General features: G+C 41.5%; 1 protein-coding gene across 2 annotated transcripts; it reads right to left on the bottom strand.

Annotated features, from left to right (window-relative positions):
- Positions 1 to 278: 278 nt before the first annotated feature.
- On the bottom strand, positions 279 to 13,154 carry EPHX4 (epoxide hydrolase 4). 2 transcript variants are annotated; one of them, XR_003249158.1, is made up of 8 exons: positions 12,918 to 13,154; positions 10,563 to 10,648; positions 7,312 to 7,469; positions 5,060 to 5,188; positions 2,551 to 2,654; positions 1,480 to 1,628; positions 787 to 1,184; positions 279 to 485 (listed from the first exon to the last, which is right to left on the bottom strand). XR_003249158.1 is itself a non-coding variant. In XM_026037891.1 (7 exons), the coding sequence occupies exons 1-7, from the start codon at positions 13,152 to 13,154 to the stop codon at positions 950 to 952; spliced, it is 1,098 nt and encodes a 365-aa protein (XP_025893676.1). In that variant the 3' UTR covers positions 282 to 949. The 2 variants fall into 2 exon arrangements, 1 of the variants encoding a protein (XP_025893676.1); XM_026037891.1 differs by having other exon boundaries at positions 282 to 1,184.
- Between the last annotated feature and the right edge of the window lie 16 nt (positions 13,155 to 13,170).

Below are 13,170 nucleotides of genomic sequence, written 5' to 3'. Positions count from 1 at the left end.
GGCACGGACCTGGCTCCCGCCGCGCCGGGGGCAGCGGCTCGCGGACCCTTCCGCGGCGGCGGCAGCGGCGCATTCCCCGCGCCCTCTCGCGGGGCGGGCCCGCGGCCGCCGCGGCCAATGAGCACTCTCGGGGGGCAGGGCCTCGGCCGTCGCGGCCAATGAGCGCTCGCGGGGGGCGGGGCCGCGCAGAGCTTTGCCCACCTCCCAGGCCGCTGCCGCAGGAAATCGCTGCCCGAGAAACCCGGTACACGGCGTCGTGGGAGTCGCCTTTTATTAGACACAGGTGAATTTGATACTTAACTTACAAGTACAGCTCTTAATTCCCTATTCTTCTTGTTCACACACGTTGAGTGTACAGGGTCCCGTTTTTCAGTCAAGAAAACACATTGCACAAAGCAGCTGCATTCAACAGTACAACAAGGGATGTATCGCGGGTCACCGGACGACTAGAAATGTGCCCAGAAACTGTTCAATCACTCAGTATGCTAAAATACAGATAATAAAAAGGGTCAGTAAGTGTTTTAATGGTAAAATGCAGTAAAAAAAAAAATCCAGGCAAATCTACAACGAAAACCCACAGCTTCCTTTCTGTATGGCACCACTCCATTGTCTACAAATTTTAAAAGGCACCACACATTAAAACTGTAAAGCAAGTGAAAAAACAAAATCAAGCAACTTTCCATGACTTTTCTGTACAAATACATACATCTTAAGGCAAGTGTTTTATGTGCAAAATACAAGTATACAAGTAAAAACAATGTTGGTATCGTATATTCTCATACTCACTTCTTGTTTTAGCAGTAACATTGGTGTCCAAATGTACAGTACATTGAAAACACTTCTCTAACAGAGCTCAAAATAGAAGGCAGGCTGGAAATATGGCCCTGATAACAATTAGTTTTTAAATCTGAAGAGCTTCTATGTAGACCTCTTAAAACATGTACAAACATCATTCTCTCTTTCGTGTTGTCTCTTCCTTTAGAAAGGTCCATATCAACTTGTTCACTATGTCAGGTTGATCCTGCTGGAGCCAGTGACTGGCTTCAGACAAAATAGTTAATCTGAAGTGATTTTTAACATAAATCCGTGTCATTTCTGCCATCTCAACTTCCATAAATGCGTCTCTCTCTCCCCATAACAGCAGGGTTGGCATGACAACTTCATGGTGCTGCAGAGGTAGGCAACTTTAAAAAGAAAATACACTGAGCTTAGTTTTGTTTATTAAAAAAACCCACAAAGACAAAACACAAAGGTTTTTGAAATCACAGGTTTTGCTCATCAGCACACTGGCTATTTCACTGGGGATATACTACATAATTCACTTTGCTTCACACAGTCTGACAGTGAATGCATCTGCTGGCTCTTCAGACTTTAGGAACAGATTTGCCTTTTTCTGTTCTTAGTGGCAGAAGATGCAATATCATTTTTGGCCTCCAGAGGGTCTCAGATATTTTACTGGTTTCAGAATGTTATACTGACCTGAAAATATTTCTGTAGTGATTAATGGGTCCAGTTAATGCTCCAGGTTGTGAAAAGACATAGAGGTAAGCTTCAATATCCTCTGTGGTTAATCTGCAGCCTTTCCTTCCAATTCCAGTGGCTTGGCTGGTAAATAAATTTTTCAGAATCTAGGAAATGAAAAATAAAAAGCCATGACCTAAGATATCTAGAAAATGCTATTTCTCTCCTCCAGCAGGACACACCTTTCTAAAACCTATCTATAGATTTTGGAATATAATGAATGGCTCAAGTGTTTTTAGAGAGCTAGAAATAAAGCATACGATACACTTATCTCTGGTCTAATTTACCTCAGAAGGATAATGTAGAGACAAATCCCCATATGACATTGCCCAGCTACTCGGTTCTGGGTCCTTCCCTGTCACCTGTGATGGGCAAAGGCAGTTTGAAGCACAGATCTGTCCTGGAGATGGGCCCCGACAGGACAGGCAGGCCGAGTCCTCCCCGCGCGCCCGACAGGCACGTGCCTGGTGCCCTCTCTTCCCCTTCCATACATTTAGTTTTTAAGGTTACACAGGATACTGGCTCCTCGGGCAGAATTAATCACCTGGCAGAGCTGCATAATCAATTGCCGGCCTGCCGGCCCTGTGCCAGACAGCGAGGGACGGGGACGTCCCCGGCCGAGGGAGCTTCGGCAAAGTCAGGAGGAGATCCCCAGGCACCAAACGTGTCCCACTGGCATGGACACAGTCACGTGCGACCTGCCGGCTGCCTCGCAGGAGAAATACTCCACAGTCCTGTAGTCCCTGAGCACCGGCCAGAAAAGCCAAAGCAAGAGTGCATCCTACAAAGGGGGTACTAAATATTTATATCCTACCAAAAGAGTGCAAACTATTTCTGCCTGCATATGTATTAGCCTGTTTAATACTACTAGCATAAAAGAAGTATATAAAGCTGAAGGAAAAACAGAAAATGTCTCATTTTTCTCCAGTAACTATAGTTATATAGTAAAAGCAGAAGGAATTAATGTAGGTGGCAATTGTTCCGTCACTCACAGTTCAATATATAAACAAGAGCACTCATTTTGCTCACCTTGAAATCATTTAGTGTAAACATGAATTCAGGAAACCATGGCATTTGGAAAAAGAAGTAGTAACCAGATTTAATCAATTGTGATGGATGTCGTAGAATGTATTCTGAAACAAAAATGTCCATGAATTAAAAATGAAAACTGATGACTCAAACAAAATTACTGTTAATATCACTGCTTTTTAAACTTAAAGGAATGTTTTAAAAGTATTACGTTAGAACATGCTATGTGACAAAAGATGACTATTGTTTCAGGAGTAAGTATATGATGTGGCTATTAAAACACACTTATTTTATGTGTTAATAGAAATAGGAAGCAAATCAGAAGCCTGCCAAAGATTAGGTGAGGGCAGCAACACTGAAAGGTTTCAGAGCCTGATGAGTTTTCTCTTAAATTTTATTTGTGATGCTATTGATGCTAGTCCAAAGTGTTTTTTCAGCTGTGAAATAATAAATATATAAATTCAAGTGTTTCTTCTGCCTTTTAAGTTTTTTTGCCTATCACAAATGTGATGCACAGGAATCCATAGGTGATAATTCACTTACACTGCTAAAAACGGCATCAATTCTGCTCATGAAAGGACACAGTTTTTCTAACAGTCTTCTTTCCTAGCAATTTTGAGAACCATAATCAAGATTACAGAGCGTCACTTTTGAAAGACATTGAAGACATATATAACAAAAGAAAATGATGAAGTGGAATTTGCATGAAGTCTCTCTTCCTTTGAAATTGTAATTTTGTGTCTCCAATGAGCTGCAAAAGCCAACATTGATATTCAAATATATAAGTGCATAGGAGCAAGCACAGAACGTAGGCAGATACGGGGTAGAAGACTAGAACCTGCCCTTTACAGATGCAAATTCAGGAAGGCAACGCTTTGCTTCTAAAATAGGAGACAACTTGAAATACTAATTCTGACCGAGAAGAAAATAGGCTTTAAAACCAAGCAAATTTAAGTCTCAGCTGTGTTCTAAACATTCAAACCTTATGCATTCTTAAATTGCATCGGCTGTTACTGTTTTCCTTTGAGAGACCATCATCAACACCGCTCACTTCTGCACTGATGTGTTGCTAATGTTTAATAACATGGTAGCAAGCTGACATGTTTTCGGGATTGCCTGATTTCTAAAGTTTTGTTCAATATTTAAATTTTGCAAGGAGGACTTTAGAGACCTCTTCAATACTGAAAAAAACCCCTATTTTCTAACAGGCAGACTTCCCCACCTCACTGCTGAGGTTAATCTGTTAAAAAACACAGATCTTCGATGTTAGGACATATGAATGCAGTGGGAAGTCAAGAAATCCTGAGATGGAAACCTTAGGGAAGAAAATATTGAAAATCTAGTATCATAATTGCTATCAGTTAACAACAAGAAATGACATGCATTAATTTGACTAAGTGATTGTAATTTGCATAAAGTAGTGATATGTAAGGCATAAGACTGAAGATCAGGCAATTTAAAGCGGACAATAAGAAGTATGTAGTCCCTTAGGAGTGGCCGAGAGTATTTTCACTCTTACTTAGCATGGAATTAAATGCATAAATAAATAAAAAATAAACTGTATTTCATTCTAGAAAAGAATATGGTAATAATTACAACTTATAAGCAGCTACAGAACAGATTTTGTACTTTACCAAGTATGAGAACAAATGTTAAGAAAGCTTATAGTAAAAAGCTATTTTGCTTCTGTACAGGCTGGCTCCTGCTCTCAGGAAAAATTCTGTAAAAGCTCCTGCTTTCTCCGTGGTGGTGAACAGAGCCCTCTGTGGTAAGTGAGGTTTAGTTACCCATCAAAATGTTCTTTAATGTCATAGAAAGGTGGCCAAGAACTCTGTGAGAGCAGTAAGTGAGAATGGTACTGCTTCCAAGTGACCTTACACCAGGAAAGGTCACCTTTACATTCAGTTGAGATGAAAAATAAAGCCTCATTAAACATTCTGTGCCATCTAAATGGAAAAAGGGTGAGCTCGTCAATTAAAGAAAATTAAAATTAGTGCAAGTGGGAATTCTACTACTAGCAGGGAGGAAACAGTGAATGTAGATCAGGTGAAACCTTTTGCAACTTTGGGTAGCAGACAAGCTCAGAGCCTGTCACACCGCGTGTTCTACCAGTGTACCCGAATCCTTGCTTCGTCTCAGTGCTAGTTTGTTCCTGAGCCTCTAGAAATAGCCTGAAAAGGTTGTCTTGTTCCAACGGATGCTGTACAAAATCATAAAGTTTTACTTGTCACATAAATCAGGATTAAATTCTAGAACTCTGATTCTCATTCAATATCTGTAGAGAGCAATGGTATAAAAGAGATTTATGTATAAGAAAATAATATGATATATTAATATTTCACAAAATACAGTCCAGGTTGTGAGAGGCACTGAATATTGGCAACTTATCTGCCGAATATGTTAATAAAAGTAAGTAGTTCATTCCTCCTCCTTTGAAATCCCTTCAAAGTAGACAGTCTTAATGAAAATAATTCTTGATTAACATAGGATCATAAGAAATAAAACTCACCGGTGAACACAGAAGGATGCGGGAAATTAACCACAATCAGTTTAGTCACCATTTCTGGGTAACAGATGGCCACTAACCAAGCGATCATTCCTCCCCAGTCATGGCCAACCAGCACACACTTGTTGTAGCCTGCACAGAAAAACACACAGATTTGGACCTTATTTCAGTGACACATGCAGCTGTACAAATTATAACATACAACAACTATTAGGCCCAGCACATTTGTTAACATAGCTATTTCACGCTGCACTACTACTAATACTACCGGCCAGAAAAAATAGTGCAGTATAGTTGAAATGTTGACACAATTTAAAAAATGATTTAATTTGGCTTTGATTACACTTTGACCATACTACGTTAATGTCAAACAAAAGACATTCATGTACCCAAATGGCCACACTGTTCACATCTCAGCTAATGCAGGGTCAAGCATAGTTCAGCTTGCAATTATTATAATGCCTGCACCCTTGTCATGTTTGGAGTGTTTGGAGCTTGAAATTGCAGGCAGAAATACTGTGAGATCTGAGCCTCTCCTGAACAAAATTGAACTGTAAGAATTAGTTTAAATATGGGAGACAATCTAAGTATGAAACATTATCATTATGCAAAGAAAAAAAAAAGGGAGTTATACTTAAAAGCCATAGCTGCATTTTATATACAAAGTATTACCTTTTATACATATATATGTGTATATATACATATAAAAAGTGCATATATGTAAATGTCCGTCTGTGTGTATGCACACATTATATACTTAGTAGGCTACAGCACTTCCCCATGTCCTGCTTTGAAGACAGTCTTTAAAATACTCAGTATTTACCTACTCATCCTTCCACTGATGAAAGTGGGAGTTTTACTATAACAGGGAGAAAAATCATGACTGTTTTTGAACGCTTGACCCTTTTGTAATTAGTCCTGGAATACCTGCTATTGTATGTCAGAGGCCATCACTTTTCCTATTGAATATGGCAGTACTGGGCAGACAAGTGCCAAATCTGATGTGTAAAAGCCAAATGCTTTCAAATTCTGACACAGAAAGTTAGACACAGTTGTCAAACCACCTTTAAACACCTCTTAAGGGGAAATGCCTTTGAGCACTTGTGATATAATCCAGCTCTCCAGAAGAATTTGCCTTGGGTTCAGAACAATGATAACAAGCCTCAGAAATAGCTTTTCCAGATTTTTTTAAACACTATGAAATTGCATTATGAAGCCAGCACTTCACAAGCAGAACTATGGCATTACCATGGAAATTAACAGAAACAGAGAAGGTTGGAAGCTGTAAACACAGTGTGGGACTGCCCGCCTCGTCTCCTGGCAATATTCAAGCATCACATGCAAATCCTGTACTCAGGCCTTAGCACTGCATCACTGCTTTGCAATTTCTCTATGTGAAATGCAGTTAGTATTTTCACTGTCCTTAGAGCATCCTGGGAATGAAAATGATTCAGAGAGCAACAGTCGATTTCCTTGTCTTGCCATTGGCACAGAGGGGAAATAATCTTCACCGGGTGATAGAATTTATCTCCCGAACAGCTGCAGCTCCTGCTGAGCTGGAGGGGTGAATTGTGCAGACCTGCTTCCCCTCCGCCTTTCACTTGGTGTGTGTGTCGCACGGCGCAGAATGTCCCATGCTCTTCATTCTTTCCTCCACACTGCTATGTAAGACAGAGTGATTCCGTTCTTGACAACTACTACTGTGGTTTTTTTTTTTGTTATTTTTTTTCAATACAGCATGTGTACTGTCATCATTTTTACAAAATCCAGCATATTTATTCCATACTGTACATGCCAGAAAAAAGAGAAAATGACCTGATTTAAATTCTTTTGTCTGTAAGTGCTATTAAACTCTAATTCATAATAGTATTCATTAAGTGCAAGCATTGTGAGTATGTAAAGGGCATTTTAGTCAGGGAAAAAGGATCACAGATTTGTGCGGCTGGATTTCACTGCAGGTATAGAAGATTTTTTTAAAAAAAAAACTCATGATAGGAAATTTTCTTTATATACTGTTTATACTAACCCAAACATCAAGTTTTGGAAACACATCTTTTTCATTGACATTGATAATAATCCATAAGATAGCAGAATCTTTAACTATTTCCCTCTCTCTCTATCTTATATATACATCTATAATGTGTATCTATTAAAGAAAGCACAGTTTTTAAAAATCATGGATAGGTATTCATGTCTTTTTTTTTTCCAGAAAGTTCAATAGTCTGAAAAGTGCACTTTGTCTTCTACTAACGTACCTAGTGATTCCAAAATGTCCTTTATATCTGTTATCAGGCAATCTAATTTGTAATATTCTTTATGAGAAGGAGCGTCTGTTTCTCCATAGCCTCTCAAGTCCAGGGCCACCACTCGATATTCGCTTTTAAATTCCCGCAGTTGATGGCGCCAAGAATACCTAACAAAGGGGAAAAGAAGTTGGAGTTATATAAGGTCAAGCAGCACGATAGTAAAGTGCAGTCAATCCTCCTGCTCTCAAATAGCTGAGGGTGAGTTATCTGGGCTGACAAAGAATAATTAAACTCAAGAAAGAAACATGATAACAAAAGAACTTGGTCAACTGCTATTGTTTACATTATTACTACTTTATGCGTGGTCTCTCTACCACCAGAATTGTTCCAGAGCAATCTCTTGATGTGTTGGTACTACACAAAGCATTTCATTGCTTGTGCTTCTGTGAAGAGGGTTAAAATTACATACACTGAAAGACAGACAAGCAAAATGAGTAACTCAGGCAAAAGCTTAGGATATTTCTCATTCTGTAACAGTAAGTAGTGAATGGATGAATGCATTATAAAACTAAAAGAATACAAAAACGGCAAAACTGCAAGAGCTACCTAATCTTCAACTGAAATCATTTAAAATTGCGACTAGCCTGTACCAAGAAAGCACAAATCTTTTCTTATAGCAAAATTCAAAAATACATGAAAACCACAGTCCTTCCAACCAAATGTAACAACGGCTGAATCCCTCTTTGCTTGGAGGTAGCTTTCACTTCTGGCCTTGTTTCAAAAATCTCTGAGAAATTATATAAAGCTATTGGATCATCATTTGTTGTCAGTGAGAGGCACAGAATTCTACTTAATTCAGACTGTATTTATACTAGATCTCTGTCTCTGCTACTTTAGCATTGCCTCCAGTCTATTATGGTTTTTGAATGCAATGTAAGCAATATTACTGTATTCATGCAAACAAAACAGTAATCACCTTTTGTTTCCCTACCATGTACTGCAAATATAAGATTTACAACAGGTCTCCCGGAATTAAATGTTAGAAGTCAATATACACTGACTTGGAAGCTGAATTTGCCATGGTAACCATCATTGCTATCATATATATTCTAGGCCCCTAAATAAATAAATTTATCTTTTTGTTTCTAGAAGCATGCCAACTTGCTCCCCCCTAGGCTGTTTTCACAACAGTGCTCCAATCACCAAACGTCTCACTGTACAGGTAGTTCTTTTTACTTGCATTCACAGAACTGTTAGTGCATATGGAACGTGCTACTCGGACAACTGCTTCACCAGCAGTTTGGATTTGGAAAAGTGGGTAAGTGCCTTTGTTTTCATAAGGCTGATTAATGGAAACTGTTTGACGATTTTCTGATCACAGTCTTTCTGGAAGGAAGCTAGTACAAAACTCAACAGCTCTCACACATCTATACAGAGATAGCCAGCTATCTCCCATTATGTCCACTTTGAAGTATTTTAATACTGTCTTTCTATAAAATTGGTATTGATTTTCAAGTTCTTAGGTATCTAAAGCTCTTAATGGCTCTAATGCTTTATATACTAAAGTGTTCTTTCACCTTAAGACACTGGCAATAATTCACCAAGGTCAGCTCTTGTGGTTGTAACCTTGAGACATCTAAAGGCAGAGGATTTGGTAATTAAGATTTGTAGCTATGAAACATATCCATTTCTTTCTTTTTTTTTTTTTTCCAGCCAAGCAGTACAAATTTCATACTGATCTAAATAGCGCTTAGTTGTGATTGCTTTATGCTCTGCTCTCAAAACAACCTCAATTCTTGCATACAAAAGTTCTACATAAACAGAATAACAAAACAGCATCAGTATTTGTAGTGTACCTATTTTATAAACTATTTGCATCTCTTTGCTTTTTAAAGGAGATATTGGTGGAAGCAATGACCTATATAGAAGTGTCTTATTATTCCATTCCATTTGGGTTGTTGGATAATATAATACAATACATAGTCATTTAAAGCATGATTCACTGTTTTAAAATGTAAAAAAAATGGCTTTATGAATTTTGGAAACAATATACTGAATCTCAGTAGAATATGTATATAAAATCCTAAATCTTGCATATCACACCCACTGTAGGGGAAATTAGTAGTCTCAGCTGTCTTTTTGTGTTAGAACATACATTATGCAAGATATGCATATATTTTACATGGAAAATGCAAAGTTTCCCTAATCTAACTGGCTGATTTTAATCTCTGTTTACATCTTTTATCCTATTAGCTAGCAAGCTATTATTAGAAAAATCTGCTTCCTCAAAAATTTATCTAAAAATATCCATGCTTTTTTACCATCATCCTCAATGCCTTTAGTATTTATAGGAAACTGCTGAGGGAAAAGGACTGACCTCTGTTTTACCTGGGTCAAATCAACACAGCACGACTTGAGTCCAGCTTGAAAGGTCACAGTTCCAAGAGCGGAGCCTAGCTCCCTAGGTGAATTTTCAATGGAAAAGGATTGTTTACTTGCTGAATTACTGCCCTCACCAGTTCCTCTGTTCCCTCACCGATTTTTAAGGTGCAAGTTCTGTAACCGATGTCTCACTGCCTAAAGCTGGCAATGAAAGCCCAAGCAATTTGGATAAAACATCAGCCACGTGACCGCTTTCCACTGCTGTAAACAAACATTTGGGGCTGGTTTGGATTCACTGCTTATCCCCCTGTGTCTTGCAGATGCCATCATTCATCTCATGAGGAACTAATAATAGAGCCTTCTTGCGTGTGCAGCTCTCTGAAACGAGCAGCACATTCTCCAGTATAACTGGAGAACTTGGAGTTCATCTCCCTCTCCTCCAGTTAAAACCTCATGCATATTATTTTTAACAAATGCAACATCCATACTGTATGTTATATATATGGAGTCTCATTTTAGTACCCTCTATCTTCCCTAATTTTAATGATAAAAGTACAATTTTTTTTTCCAAAGAAAAAATTAATCAGAAATGAGCAATTCTTCCCTGAAGTATGAAGAAATGTGGACATCCTTGGGGGAAAAATGGCTTTGCAGTGTGGCGGGGGGGCGCGGAAAGGATGGTTGGCTTCAGTTAGGCTGCAAGAATTATTTTCTGGATGCTGCAGTTCAAAGCTGTTTGTCCCCTCCTCCAGCTTAACACCAACAGTGTGCACAGTTACATACACCAGATCCCTCTGGGGACACCTAAGGTGAGGAGACCTCTGCCAGGTGTCTCAGGCAGCCCCTTTTGTGCAGGAAAAGCAAGCAGGGGGGGTTACCAGAACTCAGGGAAGCCATGGAGCAGCAGCATGAGCGGTTTACCCCTTTCTCCAGCGGCCACATAGTGGAATCTTAACCCAGAATCCTAAAAAGAAAGAGAAAGAAGCACTTTTATTGCTGCATTGGATTGTTACTGATAATGGGATTCAGAGTAACGTGGCCTCAGTGGGGTTCGTGTCTAGGAAATGCAGATGCTTCCAAACAGACCCCATTGCCTACACGATGGGAAGGCCTAGTGAAGTGTGCCTTAAAGGCATTGTCCATCCTCTCAGCTAATTGATAGTTTAGTCAGCCGTTTAAAACCGTATCACATGGCAATATAGCACCATTTGAAATTATGTCACATGGCAATCTACCATTATAAAGGTTTTTTAAAAAGTGAAAGTGATCAAAATTAAGATAACTAGAAATTAAGCAATTTGTCTTATTTTTACCATTCAGAGTTTCAGAAAACAACAACAAACAGTCTGGCTGCAATCACCTTCTTCCTACCCTGTCTATAGTCATTATTCCTGAGGCACCTTTTAAGAACCTCGCTGCTATTGGAATCACCAAAGGCAAGTTGCTTCTTGCCAGTGGTCCAGAGGCTGAACACGGAAACACCACTGAAAAGAAAGGATGTGCAAAACTTACAGTAACTCAAGGTCAAACCAGCAGAATTTAAATAAACTGAAATTAGGACCTAAGAGATTCACTGATTCACTTGCACAGAAGTGGATACATTAGTTGGGAAAGACTTAGCTGACAAAACGTAACACGCTGCTTAGAAACCACATGAAGGAAACTGCGAGGAGAAAGGTCACACATCTCCTGAGCAAATGTCACAGATTGCAGTCCCTGCTACTTAAGGGGGGAAAAAAGAACACAGTCAACTCGTGCCTTTGCCTATACATTAAGAGCTTATGCCACATTCAGGGTCACAAACGCAAAGAAAACCAAGCTATTTTATGCTTCGGATGCTTCATTTCTGTGAGCCATCTTGGCACTGTAAAGTCACTGACCTGCTACAAAATCATTAACTGATATCTCCGTCCTTGACCAGGCTCTCAGAACTTCTTTTCACACTGTCTGTGTATTTAGTAGGGACTTTTTACTAAGTTGCGCCCCAAGTTATACTGTTTCTTCTTCTTCTCTAGGATGCCAGTGGAGCTGGAGTCCCTCCTATTTGGTGATGATGGCTGCTAATGGTACTGGTATGTATCAGTTTCTTAGTACTTAATTCCTCGTAAATTTTAGGACCCTTGCATCATCTTTCCTATTGCTTTTCTCTTTGAGCCCAGACCTTTCTCACTCCTTCTTCTAACGATTGTTGTTTTGAAAGTAGCCGGAAAGCCCCCCTCACTCCCACTGCTGCACCCGGTGTCCTTTAGGCATTTCCCCCCAGTGACTTTATTGCAGTCTCTTCATTGCTGTTAAGGACATCCCCTTTACTCGTGCACACTCAGTCATCCCTCGTGCGCTTTATCCTCCCCTGCGGTGAGCGCTTTTGCCCCCAAGCCCGCACCACCTCCGTGCCTTCCCGGCTGCACTCCCGACACCCCGAGCCCCAGACCAAGGCCATCATCTACGGCCAGCGCCTCGTGTCCCCTGCCAGCCCCTCATTCACATCCAGTGCTACAGAAAAGCAGAATACAGCTTCAGAGCAGAGCTGCATGTGCTGCCTGCTGATGCTGGGAAAGGGCACAGTGGATTAATGAGAAACAGGAGTCCTTCGTAGTCTAAATTTTTGTTTGGTGCCACGGAACCTCCACAGATCCCAGAACAGCCAGAGCCTGGAGCTCATGGCATTAAAAACTGCTCATTTCTAACCATGCGGAGCGCTCGTGGCCCAGGTGGAGGGGAGCGCGTGCACCCCGCGCACGCGGCAGCGCTCGCGACCCTCGTGTCCTGGCAGCAGTCGTGAGAGCGGCCTAAGGGCTGGCCCAGGAGGTCCATGCAGAGCCAGGCAGCGTCCCACTCAATCCAAACACCTGCACGCAGCGGCAAGGCTGCGGATGGGAGCAGAGAAATGTGCATGCCTGGGTGCGTATGAGCATGCATGCACAGGAGAGCATGTGCTAACATACATGTGTGCACATTAGAGTGTGTGTGCACACAAGAGCATGCATGCATGCACAAGGAGAGTATGCATATATGCTCACATGTGTGCATGCATGCACATGTATGCATACAAATAGGAGAGAGAGTGTGCATGCAGCTGTGCTTGCACGGCGCTGCATACGTGCAAGTGTAGATGCAGGCAGATGACAGCACACATGCGTGGGTGTGCATGCACTGGAGAGCACGTGCATGCAGGGGCCGGCACGTGTGCAGGACGGGGCATGCAGGGCGGCTCGCGGCAGCGCGGGGCTCACCTTGATGCGCACGTAGCAGTGCGTGCCGAGCGAGGGGTCGAGCAGGCAGCCGGGCGGGTTGTCGCGCGCGGCGCGGCGGAAGGTGCCGCCCGGGCGGCGGGCGAGGCCGCAGAGCAGGCGCAGCGCGGCCAGGCAGGCGCACAGCGCGCAGTAGCCGTACACGAGCGCCCAGAAGAGCAGCGCCCGCGCCGCCAGCAGCGCCCGCCGCGCCGCGCACGCCGCGCCGGGTCTCGCCATGGCCCCGCAGCGCCCG

Source organism: Nothoprocta perdicaria, unplaced genomic scaffold (genome assembly GCF_003342845.1).
Source record: "Nothoprocta perdicaria isolate Ctin4 unplaced genomic scaffold, notPer1 scaffold_20, whole genome shotgun sequence".
Classification (NCBI taxonomy): Eukaryota; Metazoa; Chordata; class Aves; order Tinamiformes; family Tinamidae; genus Nothoprocta; species Nothoprocta perdicaria.
Note: the sequence above shows the minus strand (reverse complement) of the source record. Positions and strands in the feature narration are given on the sequence as shown.

Bases quoted from the DNA above. Each gene is read 5' to 3' on its own strand.
- EPHX4 (XM_026037891.1), bottom strand. From the start codon at position 13,154: ATGGCGAGACCCGGCGCGGCGTGCGCGGCGCGGCGGGCGCTGCTGGCG. The intron at 7,470-10,562 runs GTAACCCCCCCT...CCCCTTTGTTAG, and splicing joins CATGGCTTCCCTGAGTTCTG to GTATTCTTGGCGCCATCAAC. The intron at 1,629-2,550 runs GTGAGCAAAATG...TTCATTTCCTAG, and splicing joins TTACACTAAATGATTTCAAG to ATTCTGAAAAATTTATTTAC.